The 25669-nt window shown below is 32.8% G+C and overlaps 1 protein-coding gene across 2 annotated transcripts in view; it reads left to right on the forward strand.

Moving 5' to 3' along the window:
* Positions 1-25669, forward strand: part of LOC145266515 (beta-arrestin-1-like) — a 77883-nt gene that overhangs the window by 21583 nt on the left and 30631 nt on the right. For both annotated transcript variants that reach the window (XM_080122266.1, XM_080122267.1), the window contains exons 2-6: positions 9760-9790; positions 13865-13925; positions 16239-16480; positions 18793-18852; positions 22113-22180. In XM_080122266.1, the coding sequence (XP_079978392.1) occupies positions 9760-9790; positions 13865-13925; positions 16239-16480; positions 18793-18852; positions 22113-22180 (462 nt within the window). The remainder of the gene's footprint in view (positions 1-9759; positions 9791-13864; positions 13926-16238; positions 16481-18792; positions 18853-22112; positions 22181-25669) is intronic.

The raw sequence follows: 25669 nt of genomic DNA on the forward strand, positions 1-25669 counted from the left end.
GGGGCATATGTAAATTAGTTAATCTTCCTGCAGTTGCTCGCATATCCAGCACTGAGTATATAAAGAAGTTTGTTTTAATAATTTTTAAATAGAGAAAGTAGTCTTTTAATACCAATGTCAGTGGGAGAAAAACTCAAATTAAAAAACTTTAAATTAAATCGATTGATTGTCTGCTCTAGTTGAGCCATCATCGCGGTGCACCAGGTGGAAGCGTCATATGCCTCCACCACAGTGATTTAGTCCACAATACATTGTAGTCTATATTGCACTGTAGAGAACCTACTTTTGATTTTATGAAATCATTTTTATATAATGACTTTAATTAAAGTTTAAAATGCAAAAGTCAAGTGCACTTTTCACTTTTGCTCTAAAAAGGAATATTTATTTCGAACGTGCTCCTAAAGTACTACTGTTCATTTTATACGCCAGGCCGTTCTACTTGTGCGGTGATAAAACCCCTCAAATGCACTTGTGATGTGAGGCTATATAAGTGTGTTAATTTTGGTCAAAACGTATTGTTCCTTCTTTAATCAATTTTTGTTTTCGGTTATCGATTTTCGATACTTATCTGAGGCATTCCTATCCAAAACAGATACAAGAACACTCCCAGACACAGAAAGTACATTTGGCTGAAATTTCGAAAATAAAATCGGCTCAGCTGTTTCAGAGTCCACTGGGAACGAACACACACACACACACACACACACACACACAAAGTATATATGGGGCTAAGTTATCTTTTGGTTTTTATTGTTTAGAATGACTTCTTTGTGATAATTTGATTTTTAATCCAGGATAATCTTATGATTATATTGTTAAACTTTCTCTTTAAATATAATCCCAAATCCTGAACCGGATTATTTTCCTGCACGTTTATATAACTCAAAAAATCGCTTTCATCCATTGTAAAAACAAGTTCAAATAAGTATTGCCTGTGGGCATTTATTCAGTTACTTATAATCGTTTGCGTTTCTATAAATCTCAATTATAAATTATTATTAAGAATTTTCTAATAGAAATTAGTACATTGTTGATAAAATAACGTTTCATGAATTTTAAAAATATTTTTAGTTGTATTTTTATTTTATTTTTTCTCATTTCAACGAAAAACCCCGCCATCCCTGGCCCCAATAAATAAGACCTAAATACAATAAAAATGAATTTGATTTGCACAATTTTGGCTTCTTCTCTTTATTTTCTACAAATGCTTGGCGTTGCTAGTCTCAGTCTTTTTTTTATAAATACTATTATAACGTATTCTTTCAAAATTGTTCAATCATAGCTTGACAATTATGAAAAGGCTTTTCAATATGATCATTTAAAGGATGAGATCGACATTTTAACCTGACGAGACCTTAGTTGTTAATAACTACTGATCGGAACCTTGTCATATCAGTGTTGTACAGCAGCTTGTACAAATATATATTAATAGCTTTATTTGCCATTGAGCACTTTTATATAAATCCATTGGCTATTATTGGACTTTTATCCTAAAAATACATATAACCTAATCTACTATGTATAACATTAAGTACTATATATAGGAGCTAAATTTATATATATATATATATATATATATATATATACATATATATATATAAATTTATATATATATAAATTTATATATATATATATATATGTATATATATATATATATATATATATATATATATAGTTGAGCTAAACAGACATAATATTTTATCTATCATTTATCAGTATTTAAATCAATAGTGCTCAATACTTGGTTAGGGCTAGGTAGTAGGTTAAGAAAATATATGGCAATCAAGCGACACATAATCTTCCGCGATTTATCCAGGTAGGAAATCGTCAGGCTAAAATTTCTGAATATTCTCCATGATATACACACACACACACACACACACACACACACACACACACACACACACACACACACACACATATATATATAAGTGTATCTAAAATAGCTAGTATATACATTTCATAGCAAATGGATTTATGTGTAATAATTGAAATTTCTGTTTCTTTAAACAATATTATCCTAATAGAAATATAAAAGAATATAAGAAACATTAAGATCTGGAACTTTCCTTGCAATGCTACTGCGTAAATTTTCTTTTCTTTTTTTTTCTTTTTTTTTTTTGAACTGAGAAATGTATTTTATAGAAAGAAAGTCGTTTCCTAAATGAAAATCTCATAATGAGATAAGTTTACATCACCGAATGTGTTATATCAGTTGTTGATTTCTTAATAAAAGCATATATTCCAGTCGTTTGTTTTTTAAAATTTTATACAAAGAAAATGATAACATCAGAAAATTCAATAATTTTTAATTCGATATATATTTGTAGTGTATCGAATCATTGTGTTATAATATGATGTCGTTTTTCACCGGGTATATCCCATTTTCGAAAAGAAACATTGACTCTACCTTGAGTATTTTTATCTGGATTCGGAAACAATTGGAATGTATTTTGTTACAGTCTCGCAGAAATTAATATATTTATTATTTTATTATTATTCGTTGTAAATATTTACTGATATTTCTTAAATTATTATTTTACTACTAAATACTATTATATAAATATGTATATACATATATATATATATTAATGAATTATGTTGTTATCTCTTTCTTTTTCGCTACACACATACACACACACACAACCACACACACACACAACCACACACACCCATGTATATATATATATATATATATATATATATATATATATATATATATATATATATATATACATGGGTGTATATATAGTGGAAATGGTAATTAATAAAAACTGAAGAAAGTGCTCAATACTGTTGTAGAGCAAATATGCGTTTTATTTTTTATTACAGTATCTTTCTGTTAAGGTACATTATTGTTTCAGCTACCCGGCCGTTTTTTTTTTTGTTTTTTTTTTTTTTGGCTGTCTGTAGCTTCTTCAGACTTTTAAGAAATGTTCGTTATTATGGGATGAAAGAGTGAAAGAGTGAATGAGGTCAGGGGAGGGGTGCGAGAAGGGCGGAAGAAAGAGAGGAAGGGAACAAGAGGGAAAGGTGGGAGGGGGTGCTTGGTATGTATGTATATATATATATATATATATATATATATATATATATATATATATATATACTGTAGTATGTGTGCAATCGGCCTTCCTTAGGGCCATAAAAAACAAAATGAAAGATGTTAAAACGTGCATGTAACATCTTTATATTAAAACATACCTATATCAATCTGTCTCTCTATTCTTATGTCTTTCCCTCTTTTCTGTTTTTCTACATCCCTCTCCTTAGCCCTGTTTCACTTCCGCCCAGTCCATTCCTATCTCTTGTTTTAATGTACTGAAACTTATAATAAAGTAAGTCATTTACCTAAGGATTTATTTTAAAAGTTATTGCTTCTGGACAACACGTAGTTTTTCCCACTTACGACCTCTTTAAAATATAATGAAATCCGTATTGTTTTCATTCGTTTGCAGAAAACGCCGGGCTTCTTACCTTTATAATATGAAATCTGTATTTATTTTTTGCTGTTTATTATTAAAATATTCAAGTAAGAAATATCAATGAATATTTACAACAAATAATAATTAAATAATAAATATGCTAATTTCTGTAAGACTTGCACAAGATGCGTCCCATAATTGTTTCCGACTTCTAAATGATATCACTCATTTAATATTATAAAAACATTTACTTCGGTTTACGCAAAAGTTATTGCTTTTCAGAAGATCGTTGCTTCATCGGAACCTAGAAATAATAATCAATCAGTATTTCTGGCCTCCAGCAAAGGATTAATGGTTGAAACGTAATTTAATTTGCGGAAGTCAGATAAAATATCACAAATATAACAAACATTTATACATTAATGTATACATTTTTCTTCTGACTACAAAACATATGATTAAGATTCGTTATAAAAAAAAAATGTTCATCTCGTTTATAATGGGATTTTTTAAATAATTTGATTCCATCTCCCGGATCATCTCGTATATGCTAATTCTTTTAACCTTCTTATTTAATCATTTACCTTTATTGATACTTGGCTTTTAATTCAAAATCCATAGGATAATCCAACGGTACTCCTATAAGAATCAACATGATTTAATTTAACTTTTTTGATTATTCATTTCTATAACCATTTAATTAGCGACTACAACGGTAATATTTTAAACGTTAAACAACGCTAAACGAAGAGAATCAAATAGTTTTTACAACTAATGCGTACTCGTAACACTTGTAGAGTTTTGGTAGTGAGCGATCAAGAAACAAATCAATTAACATACTTGTGCGGTCGTTGCTTGTTTCGCTTTCAAAGGTTTTATTGAGGAAAAGAAAATTTGTTCGCGAGGGAAGAGACTAAAAAGAGGCTAAAATTAATTCCTTTTTACTAAATGTTCTTATTTAGTCTTTAAATGATCGATGAACAGACAAAGTATCGAGGAAATATTCCCTTAGATTTCTACATTATCGAGTATGTCTTGTCTGTTCACTTCTCCGACTCGAATAGTTTAGAAACTTTGTTCTGTCCCCCAATACGGGCTGTCATTCATCATTTGACACCTCACTTTTTAATCTTTGAACACTCGCTTTAATCAGGCATGCTGCACTGGGTCTATTTCCGTTCGGCACCAGATTGTCCTGGCATGCACTTAATTTAACCCATGCTGAAATTCATACTAGTTAACTTAATCTCTACTTACGGGCGTAGGGTCCGATACATAACAACATCTCATCATCACTGTAACCTCGTCAAATGAAAGGAAAAGCGCTTAGATCAATAGATCGGAATGCATTGAGCTAAGAACAAGATGTAGTGCTTCATCGTCTGCTAAGCCTGATGTCAGTTTATAAATTTGGCCCACACTAACTTTACAATGGGAAGCCAATAACTTTCTAATATATCGATCATGTGTATGCACTCATTCTTGTAATATTAACTAATTTACATATCCTTTTGCAAAATGACATCTCATTAATTAACTATTTGATAAATCTATTGGTCGCTACCAATGAGAAATCAATGATAGACGACTGTTGCGATAATGCAAATTAATTTGCAAAGGTTGTCGAAATAGGTTGAGAGTACTGGAAATCCGGGGAGACTTGTTTTCACTCGGACTCCAGGGAAAATCACAGGCAATTTTCAAAGAGAATTCTTTGATGATGGCCTGAATGAAAACTCGTAGGGAATAATAATAATAATAATAATAATAATAATAATAATAATAATAATAACAATAATAATACGGAGAAGAAGAAGAAGAAGAAGAAGAAGGACAACAACAACAACAGCAACAACAACAATACAAAATAACTTTCAAAACAGAATAAAATAGATTAGAATAAGAGAGATGACTGAGAAGATACAACGGATAACAATAATGAAAACGGATGCAATATTAAGGAAAATCCTTGAACGCGGAAACTAATATACATGAGCCACGGGCACAAGCCGAAGATATAAATAACTGATACAGAAGTAAAACAAAAAGAAATATCGCACAAAATCATGAAAACTGAAACTATAATTGTAAGTTACCCACCCGCATACCCATTAACAGGCATCATACCAAAGAGTTGCAGAGGGTCTAGGAGGATGGAAAGACCGAGGAGAGAAAGCACTAGCCAGACCTCCGCTGGATGAGTGTGAAGAGGACTGAGATCTTGGGAAGCTTATTACCATGTAAATTCCAGTGAAGTCCAATGGTTACTCCCAACGAGAAATGAATAGTAAACAGCTGTTGCGAGAACACAAATTCATTTGCAAAGGTTATTGAAAGAGGTAGAGAGTACTGGAAATTTGGGGAGACTTGTTGTCGAACAGGCTCCAGAGAACATCACAAGTTGTTCTCAAAGAGAAGTCTTTGATTATGGCCTGTTTGACTATTCCAAATGAGTAAATAATAGTATATAAATATGTAGTTAACTATTTCTTATTGAGTGGTTTTGGATGATTTCCTTTCTCAGTACTCCGATGAAACGTAAACAGCTTTTGAAAATGATGAATTGAATTTAATGTTTTCGAATGGTGCCACCGGGGTATATATATGTGTGGGCGTTTTTGGTCTCGTTTGTTTACCATTTATTACGCCATTTGCTTAATAAAAGATACAATAATATGTAATTGTGACTTCTCTTCGAATTTTCGGATTTTGTAATCATGCCCAAACGCATTTTCTTTTCTTTTTGTGGGTTGATGTTCCTTCTGAGGTGTTAAGGGCAGAATAGATTCATTGATTGATATAATAATTAAATGAATGATTTTGCTTTATGAAACAGTAGTTACTGTCAAGAATTGTGAATGTCAACGTAAATAAATGAATAAATTGTAAGATGGTCAACATTATGAAATATGGAACATAGACTTTTGTCATTTGTTATATATATATATATATATATATATATATATATATATATATATATATATATTAAAGTTTGTTTTTGAAATGTCGTTACTTTCAATGTATACCGTTTTCGTTTAACGGGTCTATATTGTTATTTTAAAACCAGTCCCCGTTAATTTTGAGTTAAGCTCAATGTATCTATTTAATAGGTGCAGAGCATATATAGTGTAAAATTTTGTTGAAAATTCAAAGAAATAAACGAAGGTTATAAAAAAGAAAACGTGAATCTTGGAATTTTCAACAAAATTTTACACTATATATATATATATATATGTATATATATATATATATATATATATATATATATATATATATATATATATATATATATATATATATATATATATAGTAATTTATAAAATATATATGGCGATTAAGCTATACTGAATATTCGGCGTTTCATCCACTCTAAGATTCCTCAGGCTTATGCGCGAATTCTGTGGTTGTTTATCGTTTTTATATGGTCCTCTTCTATTGAGGATTTAGTGGATACAAAAATATCGATATCAAATATAAGCAACAAAACACCAATAACTATAATAAAATTAAACTAGAAGAAAAAGAACTATAATTTGGTATACGGCCCCATACAATCAAATGTTAAAAACAAAACTTGGCAAGAAATTTCTAGATCTTATTGAAAAACACTTTCCCGCAACCAACCCCTTACACAAAATCTTCAATAAAAATACCTTAAAGTTATCCTACAGTTGTTGCGAAAATTTAGAGATGATAATTAAAGCACATAATAACCAAATACTAAATAAAAACAATGTAAACAACAACAAAATAAACAATAAAGAGTAAACACCATGACAAAAATAAGACTAACACTAGCAGAAATAATAATAATAATAATAATAATAATAATTATAATAATAATGATAATAATAATAATAATAATAATAATAATAATAATAAACCAACCTCGGACAAGAACAACCATACTATAAATAAAAATACTAATAACGAACAAGATAAATGCAACTGTAGACACCGCACACTTTGCCCAGTTCAAAATAAATGTCTAACTAAAAGCGTAGTTCATCAGGCAACCAAAAAAAGAAAACCCGAATACCAAGAAATATTACGTAGGCATGACTTCCTTAGATTTCAAAACCCGATACTATGACCACAAAAATACATTCAACAATAAAAAACACTGTAAAAAAACAACACTAGCGAATAAATACTGGGAACTCAAAGAAAGCGGACATTCGCCAGTAGTCGAATGGAAAATAATGAGACAAGCTACCACGTGTAGGCATCTAGACGACCCATGTAGATTATGCCTTCATGAAAAATTTGATATCCTGTACTTTAAAGAACCCCAACATCTATTAAACTGTAGAAGAGAAATAGCAAATAACTGTGTTCACAAAATAAAATTTACTCTAGGATAGCGATACAAAATAGTTTTAAAACTAACAAAAACAATAGAAAATAAACAAATAAATAAATTAAATAAACATGAATATACATAAATGATCACACATATATGTAAGTATATATATATGTATATATATGTGCATATATGTATGTACACATATATATATTTATATATAAACTGACAATAAAAAAAACACTAATCTAGTTTTATGACAGATCCTTTGTCCGATAAAATGCATGCCCATTGGCTGATAGGAAGGGGCGCGGTTGATACTAGAAAGCTGATTGGCTAACTAAATCCTCAATAGAAGAGGACCATATAAAAACGATAAACAACCACAGAATTCGCGCATAAGCCTGAGGAATCCTAGAGTGGATGAAACGCCGAATATTCAGTATAGCTTAATCGCCATATATATTTTATAACTTACTAACTAGCTCTACCTACGTATTGAGCACTTTTGAAGTAAATACTTAAAGTTTACGCATAAATCTATACTTTCGTATATTAATTTTATGTGAGTAAATTAAATAGTTATATATATATATATATATATATATATATATGGGGTGTAGGTGGGTTTGTATGTGTGTGTTTTCAGTTTTCAATTAAATAAAATTTTGAATGAAATATACCACGTATTGATAACGCATGTGGTACGAATATACTACGGTCTGAACACTCGGTTATAAACAAGACGTTAGCTTTTTTTTAATAATATGATCGGAAGATATCATATAGAAATAATATGTATACACTTCAGCTTTTTCCAGCCTGGGAGATAAACTTTTTATTAGTACTGAAAATCGTCTTCTCCAGAAAAATTGGCCTTTTATACAAAATTATGAAGATAGGACCGAAACAACTGTATGCAAATAAAAACTAATTTGTTTTAGCAATTCATCCCTACATACGACCAGGTTTACATTATATATATATATATATATATATATATATATATATATATATATATATATATATATATATATATATATATATATATATATATATTACGCTTACGGTTACAACTAAGAAGCTGATTGACTAACTAGAAAATTCAATACCATGAGTTTACATAAAAAATGCGCGATAACCACTATTTTTCGTATAAGCCTGACGAATTCTCACAAAATGCTATATCCCAAAGTTCATGATGTTAACCTTCTTATAATTTATTCCTTTAATTCAGTTGACATTTACAATTCTTTCGTAGTGCAAAATTAATCACTTAATTATTATATCAATCAGTGAATCTGTTTTGCCCTTAACTCATCATATATATATATATATATATATATATATATATATATATATATATATATATATAATTATATAATTATATATATAATTATTTCTAATTTAAAAAAAAAAAAAAATTCTTTCGTAATCTCGTGTCATTTTATTTATTTAATCTATCACCGCTATATTTCCAAACACAATTTTTAAACTCTACGATATTTTATCTTTTAGACGTAATCCACTACACTAGTTTACTCTAATTAGTTCTTCTCTCATAAAATGTATATACATGTATATATGACATCTAATTTACATAAGGAAAACACGCTGCTCTCCCCCATCATTATATATAGCCCCAATCCTCCGACTCTCTCGTCAATGACCATCCCTCTTGAAGAAGCCCGCATAAATCGGGCGAAACGTTGAGTATCCAGGTCCTTCCACCTCCATTTTATTTCATATATATATATATATATATATATATATATATATATATATATATATATATATATATATATATATTCTGAATCCAAATTAATCAACATCATTACAGTTTGAATAAAAGTTGTACAATTATATCGTTGGGTCTGCGTTAAAAACGGCCATCAATAGAATCTAAATATATTTAAACGCATACGAACACATGCATAATAATAAAACCAGTTTTTTAATAATCGGAGACTTTCCTAGATCTTGCTCATTGCGTATCCATATTTCTAAACTTTTTATTCTTTTCTTTTTCAGAGTCTATAAAAAAGTCAGTCCAAATTTAAAGGTAAGTTTTTTGTTTTTTTTTACTTTTGAAAATCATTTTAAAAGCAATAAACTGCTATAATTTGTGTATAATACGCACTTGTGAATAATGCGCACCCACACTTTGATTCACAGGAACGGAAATGAATTGTTGTTTTCTTTTTCAACCGTTCTTGTTCATTTAAAATGAAATGACAGTTTTGTACCAGGGTCGAAGATTGGAAAGTATCAGAGCTGACTTTGGCTCCTAGGATCCAAAATGAAATTCAAAATTTGTCAGTTTTATTACGATGGTGTATGAACAGGAGTTTGGATCGTCATCGTGACCCTATTAGGGCTACAAGAGATGTACATGCATCTTTGGTTGGTTGGTTGTTTTTGTTTTACGTCATATCAACCCTTTTCGGGTTATTTAATGCCGAATCCAAAGATTCGGAAGAAAACATTTTTAATACAATATATTTATTGTTTTCAAGCCGGTTTCTGTTTAACCCATAGTTGCGACCCTAACAGGTACTACCACTCCGGGTCAGAGTGGACCTGGGAGCAATGGTAATTAAAGGGTGGCTCCACACTCCCCAAAGCCCGCAAGCTGGGGCCTCACCACTGGATATAGTTTAAGGTCATATCCAGGGCCTACATGCATCTTTCTTCCTTACTGTACAACGACCGCGCTAAAAACTTGTAGAAAACACCTTAAAAACAAGATTCTTATGGTTAAATGGGACACGTGTGTCCTGCTACTATATAAACAATTCTTTCTAAAGTTTGGCTATCATTTTTACCTTATTACAACTACACGATCTTTACATATATTTTTCTTAGACAAAGGTTAAAAAGGTATATTTCAAAAGTATGGCTTTACTAACAGGCTGCCCGGTGTTCCGTAAAATACGCATAAAGATTACATTTAAATTAACGCAGAATACTTTTTTTTTATAAACAGAAATATCGTAGATATAAAACATGATGTTAACGTCCTTTAAAAAAACTGAAGTAAAAAAAAACGGAAAGAAACTAAGACATGTGCATGCGAGTATTGTTTTTCTTTTTTAAACAGTTGACCTCTTGTAAATAAAAAAATTACTCGAGCTCAGATCGGAACCAAATCCTAAAGACAGCGAGTCAAGTACGATAACCATTAGGCCAGCTTGACATGATCTTCAAGAAGTGTTTTCAAACCTACTTATAATTAACATTTAAGGAATGCGCATTCGTGAGACAGATAGTAAACAGATAAAAATCCGACGATCCCCACGTACCAAATTTTCAATTTAACCAAGTAGAAGCCTTTTCTTCTGAATAAAAACCGATTTAAAAGTTTTCCACGTGTCTGAATACCCTATATATCAAATTTCAAGTCGATAGATCAAAAATTCGTTGAGTATATAGGTTGAGAATTGTCCTCACACGCACATTCTCACTTTTATAGATATTAAGATAACGGGTGATACAACAGTGATGAGTCATTGGATTATGGCAAAGCATATGAGACATTAACTTCCTTCCCATCGCAGAAAGAGTTGACATGAGATCGGAAGGTGGGATGAATCAAATCAGTTCTTCTAATGAACGAGCGCCGTGGCCTATTAAAAATTACCTGAGTAACCAACCCGGGATTATCGGCTCAGGCAAAAAGCAACAAATTAATTCCTCCTCCAAAAAAGGGAAGCAAAACTGAGAGATAGATAAGCACGTTTTACGTGTTTACTCTCTATTGGTGACAGCACTTCGAATTCGTCTTTTCTGCTTGAAGTCTCGCCAGCCAAGAGATCGAGAAAAATCGGCGGCGAGAATCAAGCCAGCACACTTAAAGAAGGGACACTCTAACCTACTAAAATTTGCATGCATTGTCCGGTCAGGACGCCGCAGGTAGATAGCAATACAGTAGATAAAAGTGTGAAGAAAGTAAAGCAAACTGTGACTTACACAAGCGACGGCGCCTCCGTCTGTCTTATCGGGTGATGGAATCAAGGAAGGAAAGAAAAGGAAAACACTTTCCTCTATAGACGGCTTATTAATATACATGTGGCATTAATCTGCATTCGAGGATGTGACGGCTGTGAATATGGCAAATGGGAAATCACAGATGAGTTTTTGACAGCGGGGAGATAGAGAGAGAAGATTACGGTTGAAGTCAGCAGGAAGTGGAATATACCCTACCAAAGCCTGATTGTCAAAGTTGATGAATTTCAAAAATGCGATTTTCACTAGGCGAGATGCAAAGGTCACCTCTTGGATATTGCAAAAAAAGGACATCACATGTTCAGAGTTAGATTCTCTCTATGTATAAAACTTAATTGTGTGTGTGTGTGTGTGTGTGTGTGTGTGTGTGTGTGTGTGCGTTTGTGTGTGTGTGGTAATGAATTGTGTTGAGACGATTAATTGTAATCGTAATCGGGAATCGGAAAAATCGGAACTTTTGGGGATATGGGGATCGGTATCGGAATTGGAAATATTTGTGCGTATTTTCCGATGCCAGAAACAATTCTTTTTATTTGTCTTTTTCGGCTTGTATTTGTTTTAAATTTATTTTCCATTGCTGGTACCATTGAAAAAAAAATGATGAATATTCATTGATTCTAAACTATCAGCAAAACTAAAATCTATACGCCCCCGCACAAGTGTATTTGTCTATTTCCAAAAATATACGCACATAGTTCATAGAGTTTTACGGTAGTATGAAAATTAAAAAATAAAAACAACACTGTAGCTAAATATGTATAGATTCTTAAAAAGTCAGAAACTGAAAGAGTGTCAGAATTGAAAATTTAGGACAAAATCGGTAATTGTATCGGAATCGGAAAAGTAGATGGAATCGTCCCATTACTATTAGATAATCTACATAAAGTCTAAAAGTGTATTATTATGCATGATTTATCACAAACGACAATGGCAATCTCCAAGTGTATCTTTAAGAAGCCTATGACCTCTTGAAACTTCAAATATATATTATTTTTATGAAATTTAAATTAAAGTTTTCTACTGGAAGACAATAGAAATGGTCCCGAATCTCTAAGTGCTCTCCTAACCTAACAGCGCTAAGGGGTAACATACTTTAAAACTTCAAATAGATCATATTTTTATGAAATTTATATCATATGTATAAAATTATCCGGATAATGAGAATGATCAGAAATATCTACATTATTGCTGAACATCTACGTAAACCTTCAACAACGTATATCCGTTTTTAATTAAATTTTAACCATAAGATACTAATTCAAAGAGTTTTCCAAAAGTTCAGCTGATTGTTTTAAATGAGAAACACGAGGAGGGAACAGTAAAAATAAATAAAGTGATATATAGTGTTATGAGCATATTGAAAAAAGTATATGTTAGTGACCCTTATTTAATCTCGTGCAACGCCAGGTCTTTTGTTAGTCTTTGCAATAAGATACTCTATCTTGCTTTAATTTGCATAGGTAAGTACGTTACCTTCGATAAATTATTTATCTAAATGCTACGACCATGAGCAGGCAGGTTAACAAGTTCATTTCTGATTTTTTTTTTAGATAAGGATTGATTATTTGTTTTATTTGGATTCTTCGGACTACTGTTCTCATCTTGAGTGCTATTTTCACAACTTTTCGGTCGATATACCCTCTGACATTCTTCAAGTGTATCTCGCCGAACTCGCCAATCTTTTTGTCGATCTCGGGAATCTGCACGACATTTTAAAATGAACCGTTTATTTAACTCACGAGGGTACCATGCTCTCGTTCTGTCAGCCGTGATCCCACCCGTAATTTGCTATTGTATTTTTAGTGTATACTGCGCTAAAAATTGAACCTTCAATTTCCAGAAGAGTATAATTTAACAACTAAATTTTACTAAGTACTTTATCCACTACGCCACGAATCCTTGTGACAGAAAGATCCGCCTGAAAAAGGTTGGAGGTTACATCGTCCGAAACGTTGTGAAAATAACACTGAAGATGAGAACAGTATCGCCAAGAATCCAAATAAGTTGAATAACAAGCTCATGTTTCAGAATTCAATGATCGAAAGTTTAAATCAGTTTTTATACATTTATGTTGTGTTTTTATCTTCTGTTTGTTGATACATGTGTTTTTTTTTCTTCTTTTTTTTTACAGCTCACGACATACTTAGGAAAAAGGGATTACTACGATCATAAATCGTGGCAGGACCACATCGGTACGTAAACATGTGTTCATTCTTTAACTTTTTTTTTGATAAAATTGATTTAAAATACATTTTAAGAACATACCCAGACGTTTGTCATAAATAAATAGCGAAACAATAAAATATTTATTTTGCATAAGAGAAGCTATTAAGCATTAACATGCGATCACTCCGATCGCATAGTTTTACTGGTGTGGGAAGAAGATATTGTGGTGAACGAACATATGCAACACTAAACCCCAAAGGAGGAGGTAATGCTTGAGAGGATCGTATAATGATGAACGAAAAAGGAGAAGTCAATGCCTGGGAAGATGATATCATGGCAACATAATATTTAGTACTCCAACCCATTCCTTCAAAAGGAGAAAATAGTCATTAAAGGATGACATTATGAGGAACGAACATATACAATACTGCCCCCCCTCCAACCAAAAAAATGAGACGGTAATACCTGGGGGAAACTCGTCCCATAAAAAGGCGAAGTTAATTTTTTTTTCCGGATATTTGTATCTAATTGAGATGAGAGGTGTCGTTGGCAGCGTTGTCTTTTGCTTTGACGTAATAGATATCGCACGTGAACTTCGGAATCTCATCTTACGGTAAGTGTGCTTCTCGGAGTTGTGTCAAAGGTGTTCGCCAGAAATGTTTGGTCGGTTAAGACTGTTGACTGTCGATCTTCTAAAGGTTACTGAATAATATTTTAAAGCCCAAAACTTCCCGAACAATGAGATCTACCGTGACATGAGTTGGTGATAGTTTAGTTTAAAAGAACGAGGATGAGTTTGCGTTGAGTATCCAACTTTTATACTACCATCACACTTAATTCAGCGTCCGATACGTTGTCAGATATGTCGAGGTTCGAACCTCGTTCGAAACAATTTGCCGTTTCTTATAGTACAGCTGTTGAATTTAAAATGCATACACTGTCACTCATACCTAATAACACCCTGCACCTTGCGACTTATTTCTACACGTTTGAATATGGGATACCGCTGCCACATCAAGGATGTGGTTCTTAGAACATTTTTTCACGCCTTAACAGGGGATAAAATCAATTTCGCTAGTTCATGGAGTAAAGGTTTTTCTTTTAACTTAAGCCCCTTTCTTGCAGAAGAGATGTTGCTAGTCTTTTTCTACTCTATCGTTATTTTTATTGTACCGGAATGCTTTATTGTAGAATATAACATAATCTTCTTCAAATCCTATGTCAGCAAATACTTGTCATAAACCATAAATAATCAAACTTCGTTCATTCCATTTAAATTTTAAGTTTCAATCCTCTCAGAATATTCTTAATTCCAGTTTCAATCCTCTCATAATATTCTTCACTATTCAACTGACGCGTTATTCATCCCGTTAACTTTTTATCATAGTGACATTTGACCTTGTTAAGTGGTGACTAATTATTTAGAAAAATAATAACTTTAGATGAATATAACCGCTAAATAATACTTAATGATTGAATTGGAGTGCAGAAAGGATCAGTTGCTAGTGTGATTACAGGAAATAGAAGTAAATCGAGAAAGTTCAAGGAACTTCTTTAAAGGTCAATCAATGTTGGCCCATCGAACGATGAAGACCATCTGATAATCCCAAGGAATTTGTTTAAAGTTGGTTTGCGCAGAGCCGGCCTCACTCTCTCAACTAGCCTGATCCAACAACAGGACAGGATTCAAACAGCTGGAGGCATGGTGGGATGCAGGACCTACTGGAAGTGTTGACGTCCTCCTACATACTGCACCTGATATTCTCAAACGGCCACCCATTTCGTACTGGCCAGGCTCAACGTTGCTTAATTTCAATCTAACGAAAACCGTTGTGTCAATGGGATCATGCCGTAAAATCAAACAAGTATATGCGGTGTGATGATGTGTGGAAGTGAAACCTGAATAGTGAGAGTTGCGGACATGCGTTGCATGAAAAGGAATACCAGTAATGATATGATGGGTGTGTAATATGATTTGTGATGTAATCTGATGATTTAGAAGAAGATAAAATCTGGACATCATAGGACGATTGCAGAATAAAAGACTTCGTTGGTTTGGTCATATTGAAAGAATGGATAAGGGTTTTTTGGATCAGTAGATTTATAGGTTGCTTTGAGGTGACAGGATCAGTCCACAGGGAAGGCCAAATAAAAAGATGGGAGGAAGTGATTAAGATTAACCCGAGAAAAAGGTGAAAAAATAAAGATTTGGCCAGAGATAGGTTAGGTTGGAAATCAATATATAAAAGAAAAGTCCAATATAGATAACATGTAAAAAAGGACATTAAACTGATGATGATGATGACGACGACGACAACTTTTTCTCTTTTGACCAACAGATGGCGTATGTGTGATTAACACTGAATACTTAAAGAATCGAAAAGTTTTCGGTCTGATCGTCGTAGCCTTTCGCTATGGCCGTGAAGATATGGACGTCATGGGGGTTTCCTTCCGAAAGGATTTCGCCGTTAAACAGATGCAGATTTATCCCCCCTTAGAAGAGAACAAACACCCATTGACGAAACTCCAAGCGAAGCTGTTGAATAAACTGGGCGAAGAAGCAATCCCTTTTCACTTCGATGTAAGTATACCATTTGTTTTTGTTTTCATTTTTCTATTTCTTCTCAACCTATTTGTTTTTTCTTATAGAATATGTCCTTTTCTAACCTTGTGAATAAGTGTTATTATATATCAAGAAAGGCTTGTAGAGGACAAAGACAGTATATAAACTGTCATTAAGTTCAAAGATCAAAACTGACAGATATGAGAATACATAAATGGAACTAGAAAAACTAAAAGACCATTTAGTATACTGGGAACTATATTTGATTTAGAAGCAAAGCGATATGCAAGTGTTGGAATGTAAGCTCTTAAAATAGCCACTAGTAGGTTTTATTTGCTTCCCCATGAAAGCAAAATGTGACACAAGGTCATTTTTATGCGGGACTAAAAGGGGCAGTCTTGAAGTAGGCAAAAATAACATTTGCCTTAGTATAGAGTTTCCCTCTCCATTGCCTAAAGACAAATGAACGAGTGTTGCACCAGAACAAATACTGCACCCTGATCCTGCCCTGTATAGCCACTAGTAGACTATCGCCCTTTTCTCTCTAAAACATGGCACGACTACATCGATACGTAAATATATATCCATCTTTACACATTTTATTTTATAAAATTGACTTAATTTATATAAAATATATTTTCTTTTTAAGAACATACCCCGACGTTTGCCATAAACAAATGGCGAAACAATAAAATTTGTATTTTGCAGAAGAAAAGCTATTAAATGTTTACATATGATCATTTTCGCTGGGTTGTATATATTTGCTAGTCTGGGAAGATGATATCATAGTGAACGAAGATATGCTACACGGAAAGAGGAGATAATTACTAGGAGGATAATATCCTGACGAACGCCTTGCCCTAAAGAAGTAAAAAAGAAATTAATGCTTGGCAGCATGATATTATAACAACGTAACATGTACTACTCTATCCTCCCTCTAACACAGAAGATAATTCTGGAAGAATGGTGTCATGAGGAATAAACATATACTCTACTGCCCCTCTCCCAAACCGACAGTAATGCCTGGGATGATCTCCTCACAAAACAAATAATGCTTTAGAGTATGGAATCATGTCAGCAAATGAGAATACATTTTGTTTAGAAGCAAAACGAAACGTGCATATTAAAACATGAGCTCTTAAAATAATCACTAGTAGATATAACCCTTTTCTCTGTTTATCTCCCCCCTCTCTATCTATCTATCTATCTATCTATCTCTATCCATTAAGTTATCTATCTAATCTATTTATCTATCTGTCACTCCCTCTCTCTATCTTTCTGCCCGATCAATTTATCTATTACATCAAAAATCAGTCTGATTTTAAAAGTAAAAACTAAATAGTATTTTAGCTGACAAATCAATCGTTGTTTTTGATTAGCCAATATTATTTAGTTACTATTGTACAATGTTGTTGGAAATATAATAGCATACTTTGCTGCAATTATCAAGAAAAAAATACTTAGTCCGACTCGGATGATTGATAATATGAAACATTTTTAACTAAACATCTAAATGTCAGCAATGGAGATTACTCCAAGAATATCATAATATCTATCTTAAAATTAAACTTGTATTAGTTCCTTTTATAAATTTATAAATTTGCACACAAATAAAAATTAAAAACTAAAATAACGCCGGATAGGTACAACTAGTGTATATATATATATATATATATATATATATATATATATATATATATATATATATATAATTTTTCAACTTTTATATATTTTAATAAATAAATAAGAATGTAAATATATAAAATACTGCTAATAATAATAGTGACAGATAAGTAGTCTAATGGATTGATCCTAATCTTAAAAATACAAGACTGGTAAATTAACAAATATATCCATTTTGAATTTGGAGACAGGGACGAATCTCACAAGGAAAACATATTTTATAACATGAATAGCTTAGCGAAATGAATCATAAGCAAGTGACATGATCCAATACTTGGGACATTTTTTTTTGTGTGTGTGTGTTTGTGTGTGTGTGTGTGTGTGTGTGTGTGTGTCTGTGTCTGTGTGTGTGTGTGTGTGTGTGTGTGTGTGTGTGTGTGTGTGTGTGTGTGTGCATCTCAATAACGTAAGGAAAGTATCAGTCCACTATAATTTTTTTATAATTTTTTCTTCTACACCGTCTTACGTACGTTTCATACCCCATAGCGAAATTTTTTTCTTTTTTCAGTTTACTTGAATGCTCTTGAATGATATTTTTATATATATTCGTGAATTACATATAAAATTATATATATATATATATATATATATATATATATATATATATATAAAGAATAATATACAATAATTTTTATTTTACTTCACAGCTGCCAACAAATTCACCCGACACTGTATGCATTCAACCATCCGAATACGATGGAGGACAGGTAAATACATTTCTTGTATTTAATTATTAGTTGAAATCATTTGTTCAATCTAGACTGTCGATAACAAAAATTGTTTTAAATAAATTTGTGTACATTATTTTTTTTCTGCACTGATGTGATTTGTTGGCTCTAACTTTGGAGCTAGAGAGAAGGATAGAAGCCATAGAGATGAGATACTTCCGAAAGATTCATGTTATCTGATACAATTATATCTGATTATAAATGAGGAGGCGAAGAAGCAAAGAAGCAGTCGAGCCATACGAGGATTGAAGGACGACTGTAAAGAGGAGGACAATTAACTAATGCGGTAGCAGTGTCAGAAATTTCTTGAAAACTATTGAATAATTCCACCCGCCATCTTTCGAAGCTTATAACTCCTCGAAAAATGTCATTCAAGCCCTAATTTTTTTTCAATTGAAGGAGCAATGACCAAGGTTTCATTAAAAAAACACAAAAACAAACAACGTGGGTTTTTTTTTTAAGTTTTAAACTTCGGACTTTACAGGTAAATTTCTAAAAAAACACTACTTTTTTTGTTTTTAAATTTGAATATATTATTTATTGATCTTTTATCTTTAATTTGCGATATATAAAACTTTGGTACATAAATTATTTATTTACTTTTTAATAGACATTTGAAAATGGGGGTCGTGAATTTAAAAAAAAAACGTTTGTCTAAAATATTATATTCAGTTTATTGGAAAGAGCATAAAATTTCATATTGACCTTGAAAATATCGTAAAAATAGAAACAATAGAAAAATTTTGATAGTTTTTTAAGTTTAAAAATTGAAAAATACTGAACTCGTAACATTCAATTAATTTCATTACTATTTTTTTTTAAATATTTCTATTACTTTTTATACAACTTTAATAGTCTATTTTGGAAGTATAATCCATAAAGAAAATAAACAACCCACCTTTAAAAGAGAAATCACGAGTTTTTTTTATATTTTATTTGCAGTTTCGTGGTAGGGGTGTCAAAAATTTCTACAAAAATTCTGATACACCTACCCCTACATTCATTTAAATCACGGGGTAGACGATGATGATGGTGGTGGTGGTTGTGGTAACGATGATCAATACATTTAAGGATTCCCAATTAAATGAAAATAACATTTACTAGTCCTTGTGCGACTTACGTCCGGATGTTGATATTTCTTTCAATATTTCACCGTTTTTCATTTTGGTTAGATAACTTTTTATGATGTGCGTTCTTTTTTAGATAACGTTTCTTTCAAAATTTTCGCTTTAGAAGATATCTCAAATATTTTTTCCGATAACTATATTATTTGTGGCACAAATTATGACGTCATATTAAATAACGGTGTCTTTCAAGCAAGACGGTCACATGTTATAACAATATGTCCAGCATTAAAAGGTATTAAAAGGTATTTAAATGAGAAAATACGTCTTCAATCGTTCATTCGTAATTCAATAACATTTTCATAATCAAGTTGAACGTTCAACAAAGGTTAGACGAAGGAAATCAAAATTCTATAGTACAAACCTAATAAAACGGTATAAATATGGAGAGTATACACAGCGCGTCATTATTTACCATTCATAAATTAAACAAAACAGAAACTAAAAAATATGGAGCTAAGAAATTAATGATCAGTAGTAGTCCCTGGATGATAACTGACAGATTTAACATTGAAATGAAACGTGGACAATGACTGTTAAGTATTGGAGACTGCGTAAGTGATGTGATGAATTAAGTGTAATACAACCACTGAAGCATCACCAAGCGGCGAAGTTGAACACTATAAAGCAATAAAAGCTAAGTGAACATTGCGGCTACACCAACGATTTGTAAAACTGCAACCTTTTCATTAAGCACACATTAAACGAACAAGCTTCAACAAATCGTCCTACCTAGTCTTTTCACACAAACGCACGCTTGTGCACGTGTGCGTTATCGCTAATGAGTCATCAAGAATCAAATAAAAACAATAAGTATTTTCTACATACGTGCACGGTCTTCATTCTTTTTAGCGTCGCTTTCTATGTGTGTAGCCGTTGATCTCCCGGTGATTGTGATCTTCTGTAACTCTAGACGAATAAAACTCATGCATAGAGACTTGCCGCAATTTTAAAGGTTTTATTGGGGAGAAAATTTCGTTCATAAGAAGAGAAACTAAAATTAATTCCTAATAGAAGAGGGGTTTAAATTAATTTCTTCTCATTTAATTTTCTTACTTAGCCTTAAAATGGTCGACAAGTGAACAATCTCAAGGAATTTCACTTAGATCCCTACATTGTTGGGTACGTCTAGTCCGGTCGCTTCCTCGTCAGAAACTGCTTCAAAACTGTCCAATCCTCGAATACATGATCATTCCTTATGTAATATATCGACACCTGCTTCTAGCGTATTTTGTTTAGGGAGCTAAATTCTGAACCCTCGCACTATTATTCTAGGCGCATTGGGTCCATCTCTCGATATGTACTTAATATGACCCTCATCGAAATTCATACTAGTTAACATAATTTCTACCTAACGGCATAGGGTCTAAATATGTAATAGTTCGGTATAAGACCAAGCAGTAGAACTTGAACAATTGTCAAATCAAACTTAGATCATTTCATTAAGCAAATTTAGTACTTCTATAGTGTTCTTTATCTTCCGTCTGACAAGCATTTCATCACGTTAAACCTTATTTTCAAGAATATCTTGGCTTTTAAAAGTGGTAAAAAATAAAAGCAACACGTAATAAAAATTTAAATTCACATAATATATAAAAACTCAAAATATTACGTTTCTTAATTTTTGAGTATTTGGATTTTTTTCGGACTACTGTTCTCATCGGAAGGAATCGAGGCGTAGTGGATAAAATACTTGGTAAAATTCACTTGTAAAATTACACTTTATTGGAAATTGAAGGTTCAATTCTCAGTGTGGAGGAGACTCAAAAATACAACTGCGATTTACTTAGAACTTTTACCCAGTTATGGCTGACAGAACGAGAGCATGCTACCCCTTGGATTAAATAAAAGGTTTCGTTCCAAATTACGTACATAATCCTTAGTTTGACAGAAAGATTCATGAGTGTGACAAAATACACCCTAAGAAGGTCAAGGGTTGCATCTACCGAAATATTGTGAAAATATATCAGGGAGATAAAATAGACACTTCAACCCAAGATAAGGGAAGTGCGCTAAAATGAAACAAACGTAATAAAGCCAATGCACTAAAAATAAATTTAAATTGCCGAAACCAAACCGAACCCTATAACTGTATGCTTATTTGTTTATTTCCAGCCTTGTGGTGTCGACTATCAAATCACAACATATGTCGCAAATAACATGGATGACAAGATACATAAAAGGTGAGTCAAGGATATTTGATTTTATTTCCCATCCACTATACAACGCCAAAAAAAAGGGTTGCTTTTTTTCTGGTTTTCTTGGCCCTCGGACCAAGATTGAGGCCGCCGTGGGACCGGGAAAGACAAATTGTCTACATTACGACCCTGGCCGTGGCGAGAATGGTGATTTGGACGTTGCATCTGCAAGGCGTTGTCTTTTTCTTATCAGGATCTGATTGCTTTCTTTAAACACCAACTACGGGTGAAGATCAGATGTGATAGAAGAAGGTTGCATCGCGCGACATTTGACAGAAGATGAATACATGTAGCAAGTCTGTGTGTTCGAAAAGGAGCCAATTTTGAATACGTGTTCTCCGCCTAGGTGTGGAACGCGCAGTCCCGTCAAGTATAACTTAATCTTAAGCCTCTTAGTTAGCCGAGTTAGTGCTTCACCCCTCCCCGATTAGGAAGCCTCTAAGATCCCGACTCCCTGCTAACTGCAATTTTTTCTTTTCACCCCTCACTCTTAAGTTCACTCATCTTGGAGAGAAAAAAATAAATCACTAACCTCCATCCCTCAGCCACAAATGTTTTTTTTTCTCCATTTCGTCCCATCTAGAGAGCATCCCTACTTAGAGACTGTCCCGCAGGAGCTCAGGTTCCTTTACAAACCAGAGCAGAACGGGCGGTCTATCAACTAGATGAGGTTGGGAGTGTCCTACTAATCACTTTTGTATTTTTCCTTCCCCCACCCTCCACACAAATTAACTATTGTACCATTATTATTATTATTATCTTCTTTGCTTTTACAATTGGGCTCTAAGTAGGATGTCCCCCAGTAAAAAAGGGTGAATGCGGTATTATGGTGAAAGAAGATACTAGCCAAGAGAAACTATTGTTTAGTTCTGTAGTGACAAGGATGACCAACGACCCTTAATTAACCCTCCTTTTGAGTTAGCCTTGTGCCTAAGTTTTTTGTTCGGTTTGAACTTACATTGTAATTTTAGCCTGAATAAAAGATTTAATATCTCAAAGTGTAGTATCTGTTCCGATGCTACTCGTAAGGTAATTTGTCTCATCCAATGGAGGGGAAACGCTCTATACTAAAACAAGTGCCCCTTTTGCCCTTTTTGGGGGGAGGGACTGGTTTTCCCCGCATTAAAAACGACCTTGTGTCACATTTTGTTTTAGTGGAGAAGCAGATAAATACTAATAAAGATAACTTTTTACTATAACAAATAAAACCCTACCTGAAAACGTATCTTTCAAACTCCTCGGCTTCACATTCATAGGCAACATGAACTGGAACAAATACATTGTGGATATGTTTTTACTTAGGGTCATGATTTATCAAGCTCCGAAGGCTACTCGAGGATAAATGTTAATAAATGTAATGTGGTGGTGTAGTAATCACTTATGGTGTAAATTGAATTTTATTTATGATGACGGCTTAACTTGTTTACATTAAATTTGAAGGCTACCATGTTGTATTCAATTGGGACGCATGCCAGAGGGACAGTGTTCCAGATGGCACTTCTGGGAAAGAAGCTTTGTTCATGGAATCTGTGTTTACATCTAGGCACAGATAGAGAGTGAGGAAAATCATTATAGTAGTAGTAGCTAGTAGAGTATTTTTTGTGAAAGCTTTGCAAGGGGGGCATAGATTGGAGTTCAGTTGGGCACTTGCTATAAAAATAGCGATAGAACAGAATAGGCTCGCAACGTCTCTTCTGTAGATTCCACGGCTTCTGCAAAGAAAGTAGACTCCCTCTACCATGCTAGAAAATTGTTCAGACCAGAGAGCATCCTAACTTTATAAAGCTCCAATTCGTCCATGCATGAAGTATTGTTGCTACATCTGAGCTGGTGCATCCATCACGGTAAAACTTCAACCACTATCCCATCGTCGCAAGTCGCATCCCTGTGTCTGTTTAAAAAGTACTTTAATGGAATGTGCTCAGATTAGCTCATAACACTTGTACCTGTCTGTATTAAGCTGCAGAAGTTTAAATGTGATGTGAAAATACATCTCGTCATTCCTCCCCTCATTGCTCCCCTGTTGAACACGATCCCAAATAGTAGCCCTTTACGTTTCATATGGTAATATGCCTTGTTTAGGCTGAAAAAGAGTAAAACAAAAGGTATTTTTGTTGTGTTGTCATCGGGTGTGCATAATAACTTTATACACATTTGCTATTAAAACCTCGATATTTTTGATAGGTTAAGGAATACATATTATTTAAATGGAGGATTTCAGTTTGAAAGATACACAGGCATAAAATACAGGTAATTATATATCTCTAACTTTATAAAATTAAGTATGTTTCTGGGGGGGGGGGGTAAAAGATTTTTTTTTTTTTTTTAAATAGCTCCAGACAATAAATGAAGTCTCTAAGTGTAAGGAGCTACAAAAAAAAAGAAAAGAAAAGAAAAACACACGTTAAGGTCAAAATTTAGCTAACGATAATGAATAGATTCTGAATCAGAAAACAGCAATTCTTCCCCGTTTGTCAGAAACATTGTTCATGGAATGAGAGGACAAAAGGACAAAACAAGAGAAACGGGGTTCACTACTAATCGACAATTATGAATTTTCGAACACATTTATTAAGCGTGATAGTTCAAACGTCGCCTATATTTAATGTAATTTAGTTTTATAAAAAGGGGGCAAAACGGTATCGGGGCCTTCGTAAAAATTCAGATACTTTCTATTTTTTTAAATACATTAATAAATATTTCATAAAGTTCAGTTTCTTTGGGGTATTTAGGGTATTTGAAAGGATTTTCGGGTATACAATAAAATCTCAACATCTCATTTGAAAATTCAAATGTATCGGATTCGCGTTGAATTAGATCTATGTCTACCACGTAATTAAAGTCTACTCAGTAGTCTAAACACATTGTTACCTTAAAAACAATGTTGCCTGGAGAAAAGTATACTACGTAACAAAGTCCCAGTGCCGAGCATGTTGCTTCCAACAACAGTGAATGGTGTTACCAGATTAGGATGTCTGAAGATATTGACTTCCTGCCTAAAATACACCAAGTATTAGTGTTATTGTTTTTGCTCTTCCCTTTGCAAAACTTAATTATGTTCTGCAAAATCGAAAACAAAAATAACAATTTTCCTCTACAAAACAGTCAAAGCAAACAGCATGAATAAATATGTGCGGATATAAAGAACTTGAAGCATAAAAACATGTTTCCAAAATTACTAGTTTAATTCAGCATTAAATAACCGAAAGAGGTTGATATATCGCAAAACAAAACAACCAAACTAAACATCATCTTCTATAATATAAATCTCACCTGTCTGTTTAAATGTATGTATGTATGTATGTATGTATGCATGTATGTTTGCCTAAAACTTTCGACAGAGGCAACGGATTTTCACGAGATCGGTATCATTTTGAAACTCGACCCTTCGGACGACAAATATCGAAAAATTGGTAAAAAGCAATTATTCCTTCATCCTCAACTGGGTACTTTTCTATAGGGGGGTCGCTTTTA

This window comes from Euprymna scolopes, chromosome 41 (assembly GCF_053919585.1).
Source record: "Euprymna scolopes isolate OS-2025 chromosome 41, ASM5391958v1, whole genome shotgun sequence".
Lineage (NCBI taxonomy): Eukaryota > Metazoa > Mollusca > Cephalopoda > Sepiida > Sepiolidae > Euprymna > Euprymna scolopes.